We start from the raw sequence: 21,483 nt of genomic DNA on the forward strand, positions 1-21,483 counted from the left end.
GCAAGCCGCTGCTCTCAGAGACCCGCCCCTCCACCCGCAGGCCGCGCGCTCGTCCCCGCCCCTCCACCCGCACAGGCCGCGCGCTCGTCCCCGCCCCTCCACCCGCACAGGCCGCGCGCTCGTCCCCGCCCCTCCACCCGCAGGCCGCGCGCTCGTCCCCGCCCCTCCACCCGCAGGCCGCGCGCTCGTCCCCGCCCCTCCACCCGCAGGCCGCGCGCTCCTCCCCGCCCCTCCACCCGCAGGCCGCGCGCTCCTCCCCGCCCCTCCACCCGCAGGCCGCTGCGCTCAGGCACGTGCGCGGGTTTTCATTGTGTGTCGTCATACCTCAGGCACGCGCTTGTGGGAGCGAGCGAAACAAAATGGCGGCGGCCACAGGAGAGGAAAGCTGAGGTGAGAACACAGAAAATGTCTCTGGTTTCATTGACCTCCGGTCGCTCACTAGCTAGGTATTCTGGACACAATGTCATCTGGTCACATTTCTGTTCTAGTCGTGTGTTCTGCTGGGCGGACAGAGCTGAGGTGATGTGTGTGTGGTGAACAATAAGATGCAGTAACCTGCACTATGGCTGCACAATAGACACTAGACGAGTGCAGGCCAAGGCCAGTGGTTACATGGTCGGTGCAGGCCTGTGTGTATTATCTGTGTGGATGGTATCTGTACATTTACATGACCCTGTTACCAAGCTATGGGCAATATCCTCCATACTGTACATTATCAGCATATTGTCATATGTCACAGACAGGGATGCCATACTATGGTGGATTGAGTATGTGTGGGCCTCATCCTGGGTGTACCCCGAGCAACAATTAATGCCATCCGTGTGAATGCAAACATGCGTCTACAGGCGTTGTATTATCATCTCACGTATGTAAAAATGCTAATTTGTGATTAAAAATCCTCTCTGATCTCAAGAACTGATGGTTTTAAATTTTGTTTACTGCTCGTTGCCTAGGTTACAGTCATGACCAGTGTTCTGAAGCTTCTCAGGTCACTGGATCTGGAAAGCTTCAGTGCCCTTTGCATTTCTCTGATTCTTTAGAGACAACAATGCCTCTGCTTGCAGCATTGGAGAGCGCGCATCCTCTGACGGGAGCAGTGCACTCCTGCAAATGGCTCTTGGAACAAATCCTAGTGGCGTACATTGGTGTAGATATGGAGCCATCATGGTTTCCACTGTAAATGGAAGTCATGATGTTGTGAACTAAACCTTACTCTGTTCCCCTCATCAACGCTTTGACTGATTTGATATTTGTATAGGGATATAATAAAATATAAATTGTGATCTGCTCTTGTCAGATATGTTCATAGTACAAAGGATGTGGATTGCAACAGTTAAAATGTATCATTAAGGGCTAGGACACACGGTGAGTAAAACTGCCTGAGTGGAATGCGATAAAAATCACATTCCACTCGGACCCATGTTATTCTATGGGGTCGTGCCCATCTGCAATTTTCTCAACCCTAATTGGACCGAAAAAATAGTTGCAGCATGCTTCGGGTAGAATCCGATCCGTATTCACTCGCATCCATACAAGTCTGTGGGTGCGAGTGAAACATCATATAGCACTTGGATGACACCAGAGTGCAATGTGATAATCATATCAGCTGGCAATGGAGACGATAGGGAGATTAATCCCTCCCTCTGTTCCACAGCTGTGATCTGATCGCAGGATCGTATTGGATGCCAAACGTTCGTGTGGCCCCAGCCTAAGGGGCACTTTGCACACTACGACATCGCACGTGCAATGTCGGAGGGGTCAAATCGAAAGTGACGCACATCTGGCATTGCACTCGACAGCGTAATGTGTAAATCCTAGATGATACGATTAACGAGCGCAAAATCGTCGTAATTGTATCATCGGTGTAGCGTCGGCGTAATCCATAATTACGTTGCAGCGACAGGTACGATGTTGTTCCTCGTTCCTTCGGCAGTACACATCGCTGTGTATGAAGCCGCATGAGTGAGGAACATCACCTTACTTGCGTCCCGGCTGCAATGAGAAAGAAGGAGATGGGCGGGATGTTTACTTCCCGCTCATCTCGCCCCTCCGCTCCTATTGGTCACCTGCCGTGTGACGTCGCAGTGACGCCGCACGACCCGCCCCCTTAGGAAGGAGGCGGTTCGCCGGCCAGTGCGATGTCGCAGGGCGGGTGAGTGCATGTGAAGCTGCCGTAGTGATAATGTTCGCTCCGGCAACTATCACATGATATCACACCTGCGACGGGGGCGGGGACTATCGCGCTCGGCATTGCAAGCATCGGCTTGCGATGTCGTTGTGTGCAAAGTGCCCCTAAGACTCTCAAACCCATTTGATTGAAATTGATGGATTATCACTATCGAGGATAATCACAACAATGCTAATCATCGAGTAAAATTTTGACCCCACAACGGTATATGCCGTACATATACGTCATGTGTATATGTCACTTTACAGCTTTTGTACTGGTGCAATTAGCTGCAGGAGCCAAACTGATTCCTGCTGTAAATGCTAGGATTAACGTTCTCACCGATTCTAGCAGTTTAAGCCCTTATATGCCAAGTAATCCAGAAAAGTAGCATTTACCATCCATAAAATACTTAGATTATAAATCACTGTTAAAAATACGTAGCTGTATGATTCATGAAGACATTGAATGTTTTGCACGTTAATAAGCGCTTGTACAGGTCTTCCGTAGAAGTGTTTGTTACAGCAGGAAACAGCCATCATCTTCATGCATCCTGCTAATCATACCGCTATGTATTTTATTACAATGATTTATAAGTGTTAAATGCATGGTGAGTACCACTGGATTACATGATTTATACATACTCACATTTAGAAGTACAACACAACTAACCAGGGTGAGTCCTTCAATTTTGAAGTTTTTTTTGGGTTTTTTTTTTATATATAGTGCCTGAATTACAGACTCTCATTTGCTTCTGTCAGTAGTGACAATGGTTCATGTGAAGTTTAAAGGGAACCCCTCACCACTTTTTTGGCATATAAGCTGCGGCCACCACCACCACCGGGCTCTTATATACAGAATTCTAACATGCTGTATATAAGAGCCCAGGCCGCTGTGAGAACATAAATATCACTTTATAATACTTACCTAACTGTCGCACGATTGGCCATATGGGCGTCTCCCTTGTCCGGTGCCGGCGCTGCCTCTTTCGGCCATCTTCGTCCTTTTTCTGAATGCTGTGTGCATGACGTGTCTACGTCATACACACTCGCCGGTCCTGCGCAGGCACACTACAATACTTTGATCTGCCCTGCTCAGGGCAGATCAAAGTGCGCTTGCTCAGGACCTGAATGCCAGTGAGTGTGGATGACGTCGGACGCGTCATGCACCCCGGCTATAAAAGGAGGCTGAAGATGGCTGAAAGAGGCAGCACCGGACACCGCCAACCGCATGACCGTTAGGTGAGTATTATAAAGTGTTTATGTTCTCACAGCGGCCTGAGCTCTTATATACAGCATGTTAGAATTCTGTATATAAGAGCCCGGTAGCGGTAACCGCAGCTTATATGCCAAAAATAGTGGTGACAGGTCCCCTTTTAAAGGGAACCGGTCAGCAGATTTGGCCCCTATAAGCTGCAGCCACCACCACTGAACCCTTATATACAGCATTCTAGAATACTGTATATAAGAACCCAGGCCGCTGTGTAGAACGTAAAAATCACTTTATAATATTCACCTAAGGGGCGGTGCTGTGCAGACTGGTTGGATGGGTGTCTCCGGTACCAGCTTCTCCTCTTTCAGACATCTTTGGCCTCCTTCTGAAGCCTGGGTGCATTACGCATCCTACGTCATCCACACTAGCCGGCATGGAGGTCCTGCATCCTCAGAGCAGATCAAAGTGCACCTGCGTGGGACTTCAGTGCCGGCTAATTTGGATAACGTAAGATGCATCATGCACCCAGGCTTCACAATAAGGAGGACAAAGATGGCCAAAAGAGGAGGCACTGGTAGCGTTGAACGGATACACCCATCCGACCAGTCTGCACTGCACCACCCTTTAGGTGAGCATTATAAAAGTGATTTTTATGTTCTACACAGTGGCCTGGGCTCTTATATACAGTATTCTAGAATACTGTATATACGAGCTCACTGGAGGTGACCGCAGGTTATAGCTGCCAAATCTGGCGACAGGTTGCTTTTAATGGGTATAGCACTCTTTTTAGCAGACCATCGACGCCTCTGCAGTATGATTGCAGGGTGCTGATGGGTTGTTATAGTAACTGGAGGCCTCATACACAACAGCCAATAGATCCTGCTGGAGGCGGGCCTGATATGTACTCTGTCAGTCAAAGGCTACATGCGCACGCTGCTTCTTTTTCGTGTTCACAAACTGCAGCCAAAACTGCACCTTGTCAGAGAGAGCCTGGAAATGTCACAAAAAATGTAGGTGCTTTTTTGGTGCGTTTTTGGCTGCAGTTTTGTCAACTTTTTGTAAGTTACAGTAAATAAACACCCACCTGAAAAAAATCCTTTATTAGAAATAAAAAACACTAACAAATTCCCTCGTTCTCCCATTTAATAATCCCGACAAAGCCCTCCATGTCCGGCGTAATCCAGGATGGTCCAGCGTCGCTTCCAGTTCTGCTGCATGGAGGTGACCGAAGAAGCAGCAGACACCGCCGCTCCGGTCAGCTCCACGCAGCAACTGAAGACAGCCGCACGATCAGCTGAGCTGTCTCTGAGGTTACCCGCGGCCACCGCTGAATCAGCGGTGGCCGCGAGTAACCTCAGTGACAGCTCAGCTGATCGCGCTACTGCGTGGAGCTGACAGGAGCGTGGCGGACGGGACTATCAGCGGCGGTTGTGGCAGCGAGAGGGGTCCATCATCTCCCCTGTGCGTGCACGCTGGGGACAGCAGTACTTCGGGGAACACGTGGAGGACGGGACTATCAGCGGTGGCAGCGAGAGGGGGATGGACATTGGCAGCTGAAAACATTGATTTTTCCCTCTCGCTGCCGCCGCTGATAGTCCTGACCTCCACATCATCTCCCCTGTGCGTGCACGCTGGGGACAGCGGTACTTCGGGGAACACATGAAGGACGGGATGATCAGCGGCGGCGGCAGCGAGAGGGAAAAATCAATGTTTTCAGCTGACAATGTCCATCCCCCTCTCGCTGCCGCCGCTGATAGTCCGGTCCTCCACGTGTTCCCCGAAGTACCGCTGTCCCCAGTATGCATGCACAGGGGAGATGATGTGGAGGACGGGACTATCAGCGGCGGCAGCGAGAGGGGGATGGACATTGGCAGCTGAAAACATTGATTTTTCCCTCTCGCTGTCGCTGCTGCTGATAGTCCCCGTCCTCCACATCATCTCCCCTGGGGACAGCGGTACTTCGGGGAACACGTTGAGGACCGGACGGGACCACTTGCCTGTTACCTCACTTCCTGACAAATCACCTACGTTTTTGGTACCAAAAGCGCAGGTAAAAGGCAGGTAAAATGCACCACTTTTGATTAGCAGGCATTTTTCCTGCGTTTTTGATGCCCTCATTGATTTCAATGGGTGACAAATGTTGACAAAAATGCAGGAAGAATGAACATGCTGCATTTTTTTTGTCACAAACTTTTGACAAAAAAACCGCTGACAAATAAACTGCAATGTGCGCATGACAAATCTGACTTCTCATAGACTTTGCTGGGAAGTCAAATGTCAGAAAGTTCTGCTGACAAAACTGCAGCCAAAAAAGCAGCAAAAAAAGCAGCGTGCGAATGTAGCCAAACACTGTCAAGATTGTGTACTGCACTGCACTATATAAATAGAGCATAGTATTATTGTATCCAAAGATTGTATGTTCAAGTCCTATTAAGAAACCAGTATGTATTGTAAAAAATAAACTATTCTAATGCTTAAAAAAATGTAAAAGTAAGAACCATAAACCCCACCATGAAAAAAAAATTCCCAGCTCTCCGATAAAAATGTATTTAAAGGGAGTGTCACCTGTTTTTTACTACTCTGAAAGAAGCATGATGTTCTTCCAGTGATGTGTGCTTTACCAAGCTGCTTGTTGTCATTTTGATCAAACCAGTGATTTCTCTGCTGCTATATCAATTTTCTGAATGCTAAGCTCTGTATAATCTTGCTCACTACTGACTGTCAATCAGTGATGGGAGTTATACAGAACTCATGAAAATGGAGGACTACATGGCAATAGGTTTACTAGTCCTCTAATGATGATCTTATGCTGATAAAACAGTAATCTTATCAAAACTACACTAAATAGTTCAGTAAGTGACATTGCTGGAATCATGGTCTCTTGACTCTAAATTATGCTGTTCTCAAATTACGGTAGGTGGCTAAAATCTGATGACAGATTTCCTTTAATGAGGACGAATATAATGGTAACTTAATGTACCACTCCAATGGTTTGGTTTTTTTTTTAAGCTCTGGAGTGGCGCTTTAAATCTATGCCCCTAGTTATATAGTCCGTTTCTGGCGGCTTCACGTTTACTGATGCCGATTCGGTCCCTTGGGGCCATCTTGTGACAGTAACTTTCTGACTGTCTGGAAGTCAGAAGTTACGTTCCAAGATCGAATAGCATCTCTATGACAGCCAGAACGAGGCTCCCATAGAGTTACATTGAACAGTGACCTCCGATGCACTCCATGGAACACTGGAGCACGTTGGCAGGTCACAAATCTCCGGAGCCCGACCAAGCGGTGGGGATAGAGGGTGAAACCGCCAAAGGTCAGTATCAGACAGGGACAGGGGACTTGAATTTAAAGCACCACCTCCAACATTGCAATAAATTAAAAAAATTGCTGAATTGGTGCTTTAAATATCACGTATTTGGTGTTGTCACATCCGTAATGACTAGTGATGGGCGAGCACTAAAATGATCAGGTACTTGAGTCGAGCAGGTCAGATTCTCTGAAAGTGCTGAACTCTTGTATATGGAATTAAATGATTAGGCAGTTGGGTCTCTGTCCACATAAAGCCAGCCATAAACAGCATTTCCACGGGGAATGAGGACGTATCTTTTTTTTTTCTTTTCCTTTTGTGGTTGTTGTTTCATGGACGACATATCTGAGCACCCGCAATACTTGGCCGAGCACTCCAATGTTCAATTGAGTGCACTCTTGCTCAACACTAGTGAGGACACATAACCTAACACTATATCGGTATTTATCCCACGGGATAAATGGCGTACAAAAAAAAATAGAAATTCAATGACAGGATAAACAAACAGCAATTCTAACAAAAATAAATTAAACATGATTAGAAAGTTGTGCATATACAAAAATGGTAATAATAACAGCTAATGTGTCACAAAAAACATGGTCCTCAAAGATATGTATGTATGTAAATGAAAAATATAAGTTATGGCTCAGAGCATGATGTAAAAAATCTTTTTCATTAAAACATGATTTTCTTGTGCAAAATTAGTAAAATCATGAAAAATATACTATTTATCCTAAAGACAAAAATACAAGAATCATTGGTTTTTACTAGGGAGGATAGAATACTTCGATTATTTGGCTTCGCGAATATTCTCCGAATACCTCGCCGCTATTCGACTATTTGCGCATCGAATTTTCACGATGTAAGTCTATGGGAAGCCCGAATAACAACTATTCGGGCTTCCCATAGACTTACATTGCGCATCGAATAGCGGCGAGGTATTCGGAAAATATTCGCATAGTCGAATATTTGAGGTATTCGATCATCCCTAGTTTTTACCCATCCCAACTCACAACACCTACATCTAGACTTCGAAGATAACTGCCCATTGCAAGGTTGTCAAAACTTGCGTCTCAACCTCATAAGGTGCAGTGACCTCCCAGGCCTGGATGCTGCAGGAAGTCATGACCTACAGTGAAGAAGCACGTGATAGTGGAAAAGAGAGGACCACATGACAGTTGGCGAGGTAGCCGATGAGGTGATTATTAGTTAAAAATAACATATCTACAGCGGCACTGCTGCTCGCCATTCAGTCTACTTTTTTCTGCCGTCATGTGTCACATCTCTAGTCTTTTCACTAAAGACCAGGTCCAGGGCTCAGGGGGAGCTGTGTGTTATAAGGTTGTTACATTAAAATGTGCACTGCAACTACAGTATTTCTCCAAAAATAAGCTCTACCCTGAAAATAAGCCCTAGCAGGAATTTTCAGCATTTTTGGCTTAAGGCTTAAATATAAGCCCTACCCCGAACATTATCCGTAGTCACGGTTCAATAATGAAGTGTCCATGCAGCTAAAAAAAGTTAAAGAATACTGCAGGACATTTCATTATAGAAAGCAGACACTCCCAGATGACCCCGCAATCATACTCACCAGACGCCAAACAGGAGGAACTGCAGTGGAACGCATCGAGGACCTGCGGTTGGACGCACACCCACTCACATCAGATCGTGCACACACACATCAGATTGCGCGCACACTCACCGCATCCGGCGACACCGACTGCTTATGGCCAGCAGGGGATCCTGGGAAGGAGGGCAGCGGAGTGTGTGAAGGACCTGCAGTGGAACGCATCAATGTCTTCCGCTGCAGATCCTCTGTGTTCCACCGCAGGTCCTCAGATTCCACTGCACTGCGTCCCATCTTCTTCTGCCGGCCGGAAACAATTGGTATCGCCATTTGTGGTGAGTGTGTGTGTGCGGGATCTGAAGTGATTGTGTGTGCGATCTGATGTGTGTATGAGTGTGTGTGTGTCAGCGATCTGATGTAGGTAAGTGTGTCAGCCAGAAGCAGGAGAGGACCGAGCATACTTACTAGGCGCACCCGCTGAACATCGCAGGAGAACCTAGGAGCGATGCAGACGTCCGGGGTCTGGTAAGTAGATTCTCCTGGGAAGGGAGGGGGGGGGGCTGCTTTTTTGGAGGGGGTAAACTTACATGTGTTTCTCTGAGAATAAGCTATAACCCAAAAATAAGCCCTAGCGAATTTTTAGGACAAAAAAAATATAAGTGTCTTGTTTTCGGAGAAACATGGTATGTGATGCACAGTGAGTTCTGAGACAGGAACTACTGGCCTATAGTGATTTAAATATCAGAAAACAGCATCAGAATTGCTGTTTGCTTTTTTTCTTTCCCCATAAAGATAATCCCAAGAAATAAAAACTTTTTCATAAGCCAAACAACGTAATATCTTTATTTATAGAAATGCATAGATATACACAGCTCTGGCAAAAATTAAGAGACCACTGCAAAATTGTCAATTTTTCTCTTTATAGGTATATTTTTGAATAAAATGTAATTTTTTTTTATTCTATAAACTGACAATGTCTCCGAATTTCCGAGCAATAAATTTTGTATTTATTTTCTGAAAATGAGAAATGGTCAAAGTAACAAAAAAATGCATTGCTTTCACACCTCAGATAATGCAAAGAAAACAAGTTCATAATCATTTAGAAACAACAATACTAAGAATGTTTTACCTCAGGAAGAGTTGATAAATCAATATTTTGTGGAATAACCATGATTTTTAATCCCAGCTTTCATGCGTCTTGGCTGCTTTCCACCAGTCTATCACAGTGCTTTTGTGTGACCTTATGCCACTCCTGGTGCAAAAATGTAAGCAATTCTTTGATGGCTTGTGACTATCCATCTTCCTCTTGATTACATTCCAGAGGTTTTCAATGGGGTTCAGGTCTGGAGATTGGGCTGGCCATGACAGGGTTTTGATGTGGTGGTCCTTCATCCACACCTAGCTATGTGGCATGGCGCATTATCCTGCTGGAAAAAACAGTCCTCAGAGTTGGGATGTAATCGAGGAAGGTGGATAGTCACAAGCCATCAAACAAAGAAGAACTGCTTATATTTTTGCACCAGGAGTGGCATAAGGTCACCCAAAAGCAGTGTGATAGACTAGTGGAAAGCAGCCCAAATGCATGAAAGCTGTGATTAAACCTCATGGTTATTCCACAAAATATTAATTTCTGAACTCTTCCTGAGGTAAAACATTCTTAGTATTGTTGTTTCTAAATGATTATGAACTTGTTTTCTTTGCATTATTTGAGGTCTAAAAGCAAAACACTGTTTTGTTATTTTGACCATTTCTCATTTTCAGAAAATAAATACAAAATGTATTGCTTGGAAATTCGGAGATATGTTGTCAGTAGTTTATAGAATAAAAGAACAATGTACATTTTAGTCAAAAATATACCTATAAAGAGAAAAATCAGAAATGCTGACAATTTTGCAGTGGCCTCTTAATTTTTGCCAGAGCTGTATTTGTAACAAGACAAAATTGGTAAGGCTAATGATGGGGACATCTGGCAGGAAAAATGGCAATTTCCTACACCGTCATTAGGATACATCATAAAATCTGGAAATTGATAATTACCACAATAAACAAAAAGCAACATTTATAGAGAATACTACTAAATGCTTAAAAGAATGGCAGCAAATATATAAAATGTTTAAGTTTGAAGAGTGAAATTGAGACTTATGGCAAAGACAAAATCAAGTATTCTACTGGTATATGACTCTAGCAAAAAGTATGTATATACACAACATCATCACTTAGAAACCATCCAGTACAAAGGTATATATTCTCGTGTGTGTGTGTGTGTGTAGATATACCTATATTTCACTGCTGTACAGGCAGAGAAGTGTCACCTGTTGACCTATGGAGCCAGGAACCCACCGCACTCGATTTTCCCCCCTAGAACACTGCTCCAGTTGATTGACAGCTCTCTGCCTTTTGTGTACATGGGCAGCGTTTCAGAGTAAAGCTTACCTGACTGCAAACATGCAGTTAGACTCTGGTTCATGCTGTTCATGGGACTACTCCATTAATCTCAGCAGGGTTTGCATTTATGTTTATCTTGTTGGATCTCTATATTTCAGGTGTTGTTGAGCAGCTGTGTTTTACAGTTTTGTCCGCAATGCAAACTGCAATTTGGCGCAGTGGTATGATACTGAAAATTCATGATGACAATGTGTGCGATATGAAAGCTTATTCAAGCGAAAGTATGAAGAAAGGTACAGTATCAATGAATTTTCCATCTTTTCTTGGAGTGCCAAGGATGATAAATACACGAGGAAGGCCTTTTCTCACTAGCTAGATTTATATTGTATTCTAGTTTTCTACTGCAAATTTTCAATAAAATGTGTCTTGAAACCATCATATATAAACGTGCCCTTAGGCTATGTGCCCACGCTGCGGAAAATGCGTGGATTTTGCCGCAGATTTCTCGCGGAAAAGCCGCGGATTTTCCAGAAATCTGCAGCACAGCTACTCCCCAGCCATTTCTATGGCATTTGGGAAATGCTGTGCCCACGCTGCGGATTTTTCCGCAGCAGAAATCGTGCGGATTTTCCCGCAGCAGAAATCGTGCGGATTTTCGTGCGGAAAAATCTGCAACATGTCAATTATTGTTGCGGATTTTCGTGCGGATTTTGCCTATTCAATTGAATTAAAAAAAAATCGCAAAATCCTCTTCAAATCTGCACAAAATCCGCAACTATGAAAAGGTGCGGATTCCGGGGGAAAGCTGCTGATTTTGATGCAGAAAAATCCACAGATACAGAGTCCCGTGGGCACATAGCCTTAGGCCATGTGCCCACGGGACGCTCGTCCCTGCGGATTTATTCGCAAGTACGGCCGCATGTTTCCTGCAGCTGCCCGCCTGCATCCGCAGCTATTTTTAGCTGCGAGTTTCCAGCGGAATAGGTGCGGGAAACATGCAGAGTTTCACGCGATTTACCTGCGGACGTCCCGGCCTCTATCTCCATAGCGGAGGGCCGGGATCTTCGCAAGTAAATCCGCATGAATAATTGACATGCAGTTAGGTGCGGCTGAGGGATCTCCGCAGGAGATTCCGCAGCCGCACTTTCCGCAGCGTGGACACAGACTCTCCCCATGTCCCATAGGGTAACATGGGGAGTGCCTGTACATGCTAGAACCTGCGGATTTATCTGGAAAATCCAGAAAAATCCGCAGGTTTTCCGCGGCAAACTCTGCAGCAAAAAGCTCCCGTGGGCACATAGCCTTAGACTTCTCAAAATGTTTACAACTTATTGTTTGCAGGATGGTTTACCTTTTGTACTTCTGATTGCAAAGCTTCATACTGCTGTAGCCTGCCTTATGAAGTGGATTACATGAACATGGTAGTGGCATGTAATTTGACAAAACTCTGATATTTGTGGCTCTGATATCAGCAAAATGAGGGAGACTTGATACGCCTAGGATAAATTAACTGTTGACCATGCTTAGCTCTTAAAGGAGTTGTCCGACATAAACTCAAAAATTTTTGGTAAGCTAATCTGTGCTGTATTGTCATATAAATCACACCTACATTGTTATTTTTTGTTTTCTAACTTTTGTTCCTCTTGAATTCACCCTTTATTCTCTGCATCTCCTTGTTTACATTCAGCTCCAGCAAACTGACCACTTCCTGTGCAAAACCTCAGTCAGAGCTGTCAGCCTCAGTGTCCAGCCTCACCCACTGCCCGCCCCCTGCACACACATTTCCTGTCAGTATATTCTGCCCCAGCACTGACCTCTCATCACTACAGCATTGCAAATAACAGCCCCACATCAGGCTCTGCACCGCACACGCACACATCGGGCTCTGCACCGCACACGCACACATCGGGCTCTGCACCGCACACGCACACATATGGCTCTGCACCGCACACGCACACATATGGCTCTGTACCGCACACATATGGCTCTGCACCGCACAAACACACATATGGCTCTGCACGCACACATATGGCTTTGCACCGCACACGCACACATATGGCTCTGCACCGCACACGCACACATATGGCTCTGCACCACACACGCACACATATGGCTCTGCACCGCACACATATGGCTCTGCACCGCACACATATGGCTCTGCACCGCACACGCACACATATGGCTCTGCACCGCACGCGGCGCTCTGTACCGCCCCACCCCCCCATCCCCATCCCCATCGGGAACACATGTAGGGAGTACATACTCGCCCGTCCTCGGTCCCTGCCGCCCCTGCACGTTCGCGCGCTGTCTGTGCTCTGGCCATATCAGCACAGTAGTGACGTCACCGCTGTGCTGAAGAGAGCACAGACAGCGGGAGGGACAGTGATGAGAAGCTGCGCTGCGCTGCTTCTCATCAGCACTTTCAAATGTACCGACATCTGTGATCTGTGATGCCGGTATATTTGAATGTGCGATCCTGAGCAGGGGACCCGGTGCTGGCACTTACATCGTGGCAGCCGCCGCCAGGCCCTGCCCCCAGGTCACGGACCCCACAGCAGTGCAGGGGAAGGTTACGGGAAGAGTAAAAGAGGTGCGGAGGAATGTGTGGGAGGGTGCAGGGAAGGGGGGCGGGGACTCACACACTGTACAGCCCAGCAGGGAGGCGACATGCTGTTCCAGATTTGCATGTCAACATGGTCCTGCCCATGTTGACATGAAATGACCGGAAGCAGCAAAATCGCGGCAGGAGGCGGTCACATGACCACTCTGAGCCGGGGGAGAGGGGCTGACAGCAGGGCAGGTAAGTGCTCTCCATCTACTTACCTGCCCCAATGTAGCCCAAAAGGGAAATAAAAAAAAAAAGTCAAAAGAAGCCGGATAACCCCTTTAAGTCTCATTTATTGTAACATGGGCACCTTTTCACCAAGAATTGAGACCAGGGACCACTCACTATAAGGAGAGGGACAGACGAGCATATAGAATAGTCTGAGTTTCATCCAGAAAACTTGGGCAATTTTCATCTTATTTTCAGCAGTGTTTTCATTTTAATACATTCCATTACAAAATCAAATACAGTTTTTTAGGTTAATAATGAAAATACATTTTTAAGAATCTGGTGGTAGATGGATGTTCTGTATGGAATCTGATTATTTTTTACACGCCTACAGACTTGACTAGGTGACTCTCATCTTAGACTCAGAAGAGAATGGTGCATGTTGCAATTTATTTCTTCAGAGCCGGACTAAGAGGGGGAAAAAAAACCCTGTCATCTGAAAAGCCTTATTGAATAACATGGGTCACTGTGCTGTCTGATCAAAAATTGGACAGCACTTGTCTAATTACACACTGGTCTGCACAAGCCCTAAGGCTCTGTGCCCACGTAGCGTATTTTCATGCAGTTACGCTGTGTATTGCACTGCAGCATAACTGCATGCGTCCTGCGTCCCCAGCACAATCTATGAAGATTGTGCATAATCCATGCACACGTGGCATATTAGAACGCGGCGATTTGCATGCTACCACATCGCTGCATTCTAAAAAGCAACATGTCACTTATTCCATGCGCTTTGGATGCAGGTCCCGCTCTGTCTATGGTGCGGGCTGCATCCAGAGCGCATGAAATCGGCTTTTTCACTGCATCCATTACGCAGTGTTTCTGCAGCAATTTGAAGCGCACATGTGCTGTTCAAATCGCTGCAGAAATTTCTGCAGGGACACAACGCAACGTGGGCACATAGCCTAAGCGTCAATTGTTATCACAGTACTGTATTTTTCGGACTATAAGACGCACCGGACCATAAGACGCACCCTGGTTTTAGAGGCGGAAAATAGGAAAATAAAATTTTAAGCAAAAAATGTGGTCATGACACAATTATGGTGCGAGGATCTGCTGCTGACACTGCTATGGGGGTAATGTCCTCAAATTCTCTACTAAGATACCCCATCCTTGTAATGATCCTCCTGCCTTGTATATGATTCCCATCCTTGTATATATGTCCACCATCCTGGTATGTGCTCACATCCAGGTACCATATATGCCCCTATCCTGCTATATACCCCCATTCTGGTATATGGCCGCATCCTGTGGCACACAAAAAAATAAACATTTAGGGTATGTGCGCACGTTGCTTTTTACCTGCTTTTTTGCTGCTTTTTCTTCTGCGCTGTTTAATGCCAAAATGGATGTGTTCTTCTATTCAAGCAAAGTCTATGGGAATTTGGGTTTCTTGTTCACACTATGTTGTTCAAAATGCTGCCTTTTTGTGGCAGAACTTTGGTCAAAAACTCAGCTTTTCAAAGAAGCAACATGTCAATTGTTTTTGCCATTTGGGTTTTGCACTGCAAAGCTGAGTTTTTGACCAAAGTTCTGCCACAAAAAGTCAGCATTTTGAACAACATAGTGTGAACAAGAAACCCAAATTCCCATAGACTTTGCTTGAATAGAAGAACACATCCATTTTGGCATTAAACAGCGCAGAAGAAAAAGCAGCAAAAAAGCAGGTAAAAAGCAGGTAAAAAGCAACGTGCGCACATACCCTTATATTAACCTTTCCTCACTATACACAGCATCGCTCGTTTTCCTGTCTGTGCCAGCAGCAGCGCCGCTGACCTGTGGGGAGCCGAGCGTACTGCTCTCCACGCACATCAGCGGGCCAGCAGACGGGAGGACATCGCGATTCTGCAGGGACCAGTGAGTATACCATACTTATTCACTGCCCCCCGCGTTGATGATGATGCGCGGGGGGCAGTGAATATAGCCACACATGATTACTCCAGGCTGTAGTTGCCAGGGATGATCAAGTCTATGCAGAAAAAACGCAACCGGCAGCAAAAAAAACCGGTTCGATTTTCCTGCAAAGTGCCGGAGTGTGCCGCATTGCAGAAACCGGAGGTGTGAAAGCAGCCTTAGTGTTGTTTTGATAATCTACTGCTGTTTAAACAGTGATTTTATCATTAGAGGACTACGGTACTTGTCCTGCTGCCAGGTACTTCAGCATATTGAAAAGCTGTGTGTAGCTGCAGCAGAGAAAACCTAGACTTTATCAAAATGACAGTAAACGGCTCAGTAAGTGACACATTACAGGAATCGGGGTCTCTGTCTCTACATTATGCTGCTCTCAGATGACCTAGCAAGAACCTGGTGACAGATTCCCTTTAAGTCTGCTACTGAAATCATTTTCACATGTTTATTTTTAACTGCATGTTGGTGGAAATTCATATTAATGCAATTTTTCACTTTTTCAGTGAACCTGAAGATGGTCACCAGTCAACCTAAATATGACCTTATAAAGGAAGTTGGTCGAGGCAGTTATGGAGTGGTATATGAGGCGTTAGTTCGCAGAACTTGTCAACGCGTAGCTGTTAAAAAGATTCGCTGTCGCGCACCAGAAAATGTTGAATTAGCGTTACGTGAATTTTGGGCATTGAGCAGTATCCAAGGTCAACACCCTAATGTAATCCACCTGGAGGAGTGCGTCCTGCAGAGAGATGGCACAGTACAACGCATGCTACATGGATCCAGCTCTGGGCTTTATCTTCCGGTGAGGACGAGAAAACATTTTTGTGGTGTTGCTAATTCAAAAAATCATAGTAATAATGTTATTTAATTTGGTCCATGTGCCTTCATGTAAGTCCTGGTATTAAAGCAGATCTGTCAGCAGATTTCACAATGCAGGCTGCATAAACTGTTAGAAAGATCTTAGAAACCTGACAAGTCTAGTGTACCTAATTTTAAAATCCAAGTCAAATTGACTGTATAACCTTGATAACATTTTGAGTCGTGACTGTATTCAATCTCCATCAGCCTCACTGATAGTGGTAGCTTGTACTAAGCAGTGTGAGGTCAGGCACAGTGAGGAGGTACTTTTTTAGAACTATCAATGAGGTCAGATTGGTTTGGATTGAGAAACTTTCAAAAAGAATTACACAGCCATTCTGATGTACATTTTCAAAGTATACCAACCTTATCCTGTCTGAGAGAGCTATTTAAATATGCAGCTTCTCTTTGGAAATCTGATGAGAGTTTCACTTTATGTATTTAAATTTAAGTTCAAAAGGATAAAAAAAAAAGCACAAATGGTATTGCCTTTGTCTAGATTCAGAAGTGTGTGCTCAGTTAGGCTGCTTTCACACTACATTTTTTTAACATGCGTCCTGAACGATTTTTGCTGCAAAAGCGGATCCAGTGCAAATACGTTTTAATTTCAATGCATTTGCAATGGACGCGTGTCAACATGCGTTTGCATGTGGTATAGTGAGGATCCAGCGAGTTGCAGTATTTTAACACACATCGGTGTGTTTGACACCTTACCCAACGACCTCGTTCACGACTCACGTAGGCGTGCATCTTCGTTATTTTCTGCGCCCTCTCTGTTCCGATTGGTGATCGCTACTGCGTTTGGATTGGCCGCTTCCATCCTCTGTTCTGGCTTGTAGATCACAGTACATTTCAGAGGGCTGAATTCACTTGCCATGGACCGCATGTAGCAGCAGATCGTAATACAGTCCATTCTGCATGGGGACTGTAGGATGGACAAGGATGGAGATGGATGGAAGCGCTATTATGTCGCCTTCTCTAAAGGCAAGGCCGCCCAGTCACAACGCAGTTACGACCACCAATCGGAGCAGCGGGGGCGCGGAAAAGGCAATGTAGATGCACGCCTATGTTACTAATCAAGATTTGAATTGCGCTATGTGACAGGGTCCCAGCGACTGTATCGTTGCTGCGTCGTTAGGAAGATCTGACTGTTTTGACAGCTCACTAGCGACCCTGTAGCGACGTACCAGCGATCCTGACCAGGTCGTATCGTGGTCGGAATCGCTGTTACGTCGTTTAGTCTGGCGGTACCCTAAGTCCTAGGCTGATCATGGCAGGCATCTATGAGACACCCCCCATGATTAACCTGTAAGTGAAAGTAAATAAACACAAAAAACGAAAAATCCTTTATTTGGAATAAAAGACAAAAAAACACCCTCTTTCACCACTTTATTCCCCAAATACCCCTGCAGGTCCGACATAATCCACACTAGGTCCCACGACGCTTTCAGCTCTGCTACATCGGAAGCTGACAGAAGCGGCAGTAGAACACTGTCGCTCACTGTGAGCTCCACAGAGCAACTGAAGTGAGCCGCGGTGTCGTCACTCAGGTAGTGCCTACGAGTGTGCGGTGATGATGGGGGCAGTGTGCCTGCGTGTGTGCGGTGATGGTGGGGGCGGTGTGCCTGCGTGTGTGCGGTGATGATGGGGGTGGTAATGCCTGCGAGTGTGCGGTAATGATGGGGGTGGTAGTGCCTGCGAGTGTGCGGTGATGATGGCGGTGGTAATGCCTGCGAGTGTGTGGTGATGATGGGGGCAGGGTGCCTGCGAGTGTGCGGTGATGATGGGGGTGGTAATGCCTGCGTGTGCGCGGTGATGGTGGGGGCGGTGTGCCTGCGTGTGTGCGGTGATGATGGGGGTGGTAATGCCTGCGAGTGTGCGGTGATGATGGGGGTGGTAATGCCTGCGAGTGTGCGGTGATGATGGGGGCAGTGTGCCTGCGTGTGTGCGGTGATGGTGGGGGCGGTGTGCCTGCGTGTGTGCGGTGATGATGGGGGTGGTAATGCCTGCGAGTGTGCGGTGATGATGGGGGTGGTAGTGCCTGCGAGTGTGCGGTGATGATGGGGGTGGTAATGCCTGCGAGTGTGCGGTGACGATGGGGGTGGTAATGCCTGCGAGTGTGCGGTGACGATGGGGGTGGTAATGCCTGCGAGTGTGCGGTGATGATGGGGGTGGTAATGCCTGCGAGTGTGCGGTGTTGATGGGGGTGGTAATGCCTGCGAGTGTGCGGTGATGATGGGGGTGGTAGTGCCTGCGAGTGTGCGGTGATGATGGGGGTAGTGCCTGCGAGTGTGCGGTGATGATGGGGGTGGTAATGCCTGCGAGTGTGCGGTGACGATGGGGGTGGTAATGCCTGCGAGTGTGCGGTGATGATGGGGGTAATGCCTGCGAGTGTGTGGTGATGATGGGGGTAATGCCTGCGAGTGTGCGGTGATGATGGGGGTGGTAGTGCCTGCGAGTGTGCGGTGATGATGGAGGTGGTAATGCCTGCGAGTGTGCGGTGATGATGGGGGTGGTAGTGCCTGCGAGTGTGCGGTGATGATGGGGGTGGTAGTGCCTGCGAGTGTGCGGTGATGATGGGAGTGGTAGTGCCTGCGAGTGTGCGGTGATGATGGGGGTGGTAATGCCTGCGAGTGTGCGGTGATGATGGGGGTGGTAATGCCTGCGAGTGTGCGGTGATGATGGGGGTAATGCCTGCGAGTGTGCGATGATGATGGGGGTGGTAGTGCCTGCGAGTGTGCGGTGATGATGGGGGTGGTAATGCCTGCGAGTGTGCGGTGATGATGGAGGTGGTAGTGCCTCTCTCGTTCTCTCTCTGTTTTTCTTTTTCTCTTTTATTTTTTCCTTTTTTTTTCTTTTTTTTTTTGTTTTGTTTCTGGGTTTTTTGTTTTTTCTGTTTTATTTTTCTCTCTCTTTTTTTCTCTCTCTTTCTCCATCTGAATTTCTAGTCTATCACGTTCAGTTCCGCTCACTCCTGATCACATGACTCCAATACCCGCCCATAATTTCAAGTGACAGGATCCTGTAAAATAACACTTTGTTTCTCTTTGGAAAAACAGGATCCGCTTTTGCAGCAAAAAAAACGTTTAGTATGCATGTTAAAAAAACGTAGTGTGAAAGCAGCCTTTACCGGGCACTTCATCATTCACTACACTAACTTCCACAAACAAAATCCCAGTATTTGGGGTGAATGGACTATTACATTTTTGTTCTAAAGTGTTAATATAAAACGGAAACTTAAATTTGATTAAACTAATCCCATATACTTTAATGCAAATTATAGCATGACATTTAAAGTGACCCTTCATCTCCCACCTTACTAAAGCTCATTCCCTTAAGTTTATATGTGGCAGTTACCTGATTGCCATCTTTTAGTGCCAATTCAGAAACTTGTACCTTTAAAACCTGTCTACTCGTGCTGTAAATATAGAAATCCGCTCTTTATAAAATCACTTAAAGGGAATCTGTCACCAGGATTTTGCCAACTAATCTGAGAGAAGCATAACATAGAGATTCTGATTCCAGCGTTGTGACACTTACTGGGCTGCTTAGTGTAGTTTTTATAAAATCATTGTTTAATCATTATCATTAGAGGACTACTTGGCCTGCTGTGAGTTAGTCCAGCATATACATGAGCTTTATATAACTGATAGATCTGCAGCAGAGAAAATATTGATTTATGAAAATTACAGCAAACAGCAGGTCTCTGTCTCCACATTATGCTGCTTTCAGATGGGGTAGCGAAAACCTGGTGACAGATGGCCTTTAAGGTAGGTAACACTGTAATAGCTTTGTGTACATACAAAGCAGCTAGTCCAAGGAGGCAGAGCCGTAATTACAAGACAGAGGTATGTCTCGGACTAAAACAAATTTCCTTAGATAAACTGAAGCCATATATTATAGCTCTGCCTCAATGGAAGTGAGCTAAAAAGCAGCAAAAGTGCAAGCAGAAAGATTAAAGGGGTTGTCTGGTCTGAAATAAGTCTGTAGTAACTATGTGACTGCAGACTTATGAATCCTCCCAGCGCACACACTACTCTGCGAGGATTCGCCAGTTTCTGAGCTGGGAATGGCGGTTAAGTAAGCACAATTGTACAATATGCATGTTCCGGCGAGAACCCGACTAGTGGATGTGGCCTCTGTCAATGCAAGTGTATGGATTGTTTGCTCTCGACTAGTAGGTGTAGCCGTCTAGTGGACGTGGAATTGCTCAATACATTTGTATTGATTGGGGCCGCGCCCACTTGTCAGGTTCTGGTCAGGAACATGCATATCGCACAATTGCAGTCACATGAACGCCGTTCCCAGCTCAGAAACCGGCAAATTCTCGCAGTGCACAGTGTGTGCGCTGGGATGATTCATAAGTCTGCAGTCACGCATGCTCCCGCACCGAGGTACAGCATCAGCGACTGCATATTCCTGTTGGCACTTCATATACAGCCTTTTGAGCTACTTCTGATACCTTTTTCACTCTTTTCACCTGATTCAAGCGACTGTATGATGAAGACCCAGGACAGGTCGAAACATTACACATCGCCTTGTGTTGCTCTGGATGACGGACGTTATTATTTTTTATGTGTGCATTTCACAAAATAAACTTTTTTTCACTTGCAAGCAATTCAGAGTGCTGTGGGTTTTCTGATTCTACATATTTGGGCTACAATTCCCACTCCTCCAGCACGTCCTCCTACAACTTGGAGGGCAGGTCCATGTCACTATTTAGACTTTTCATTTTAGACCGGACAGCCCCTATTCTCTGTAAATACATACAATTTCTGAGTTCAGGGAATGATAGTTGCTCCGAATATTATTTGATTCCTAATTTTTATTACAATAACTTTTCTTATTTCTGAATTCTATATTTTTTTTTTTTTTAGTTAGTAGAAACTTCTTTGAAAGGTGAAATTGCATTTGACCCACGCAGCACTTACTGCCTTTGGTTTGTAATGGACTTCTGTGATGGAGGGGATATGAATGAATACATCTTAACCCGAAGGCCAAGTCGTCGAACCAACACCAGCTTCATGCTTCAACTAAGTAGTGCACTTGCATTCCTACACAAGAATCAGATCATACATCGCGATCTAAAACCTGACAACATTCTTGTGTGCAAAGCCCGGGATGGAATAGATGAACCTACTTTGAAAGTAGCTGATTTTGGCTTAAGCAAAGTATGCTCCAGTTCAGGGCTGAATCCAGAAGAACCAGCAAGTGTCAACAAGAGCTTTTTATCCACAGCTTGTGGTACT

General features: G+C 45.9%; 1 protein-coding gene across 1 annotated transcript in view; it reads left to right on the forward strand.

Moving 5' to 3' along the window:
* Positions 1–312: 312 nt before the first annotated feature.
* Positions 313–21,483, forward strand: part of PDIK1L (PDLIM1 interacting kinase 1 like) — a 23,362-nt gene continuing 2,191 nt past the window's right edge. The window contains exons 1-4 of the mRNA XM_075333810.1: positions 313–390; positions 10,797–10,931; positions 15,883–16,178; positions 21,112–21,483. The exon at positions 21,112–21,483 is cut by the window's right edge and continues 2,191 nt beyond it. Of these exons, the coding sequence (XP_075189925.1) occupies positions 10,835–10,931; positions 15,883–16,178; positions 21,112–21,483 (765 nt within the window). The 5' untranslated portion in view covers positions 313–390; positions 10,797–10,834. The remainder of the gene's footprint in view (positions 391–10,796; positions 10,932–15,882; positions 16,179–21,111) is intronic.

The sequence above is a fragment of the Anomaloglossus baeobatrachus genome, chromosome 2 (genome assembly GCF_048569485.1).
Source record: "Anomaloglossus baeobatrachus isolate aAnoBae1 chromosome 2, aAnoBae1.hap1, whole genome shotgun sequence".
Lineage (NCBI taxonomy): Eukaryota > Metazoa > Chordata > Amphibia > Anura > Aromobatidae > Anomaloglossus > Anomaloglossus baeobatrachus.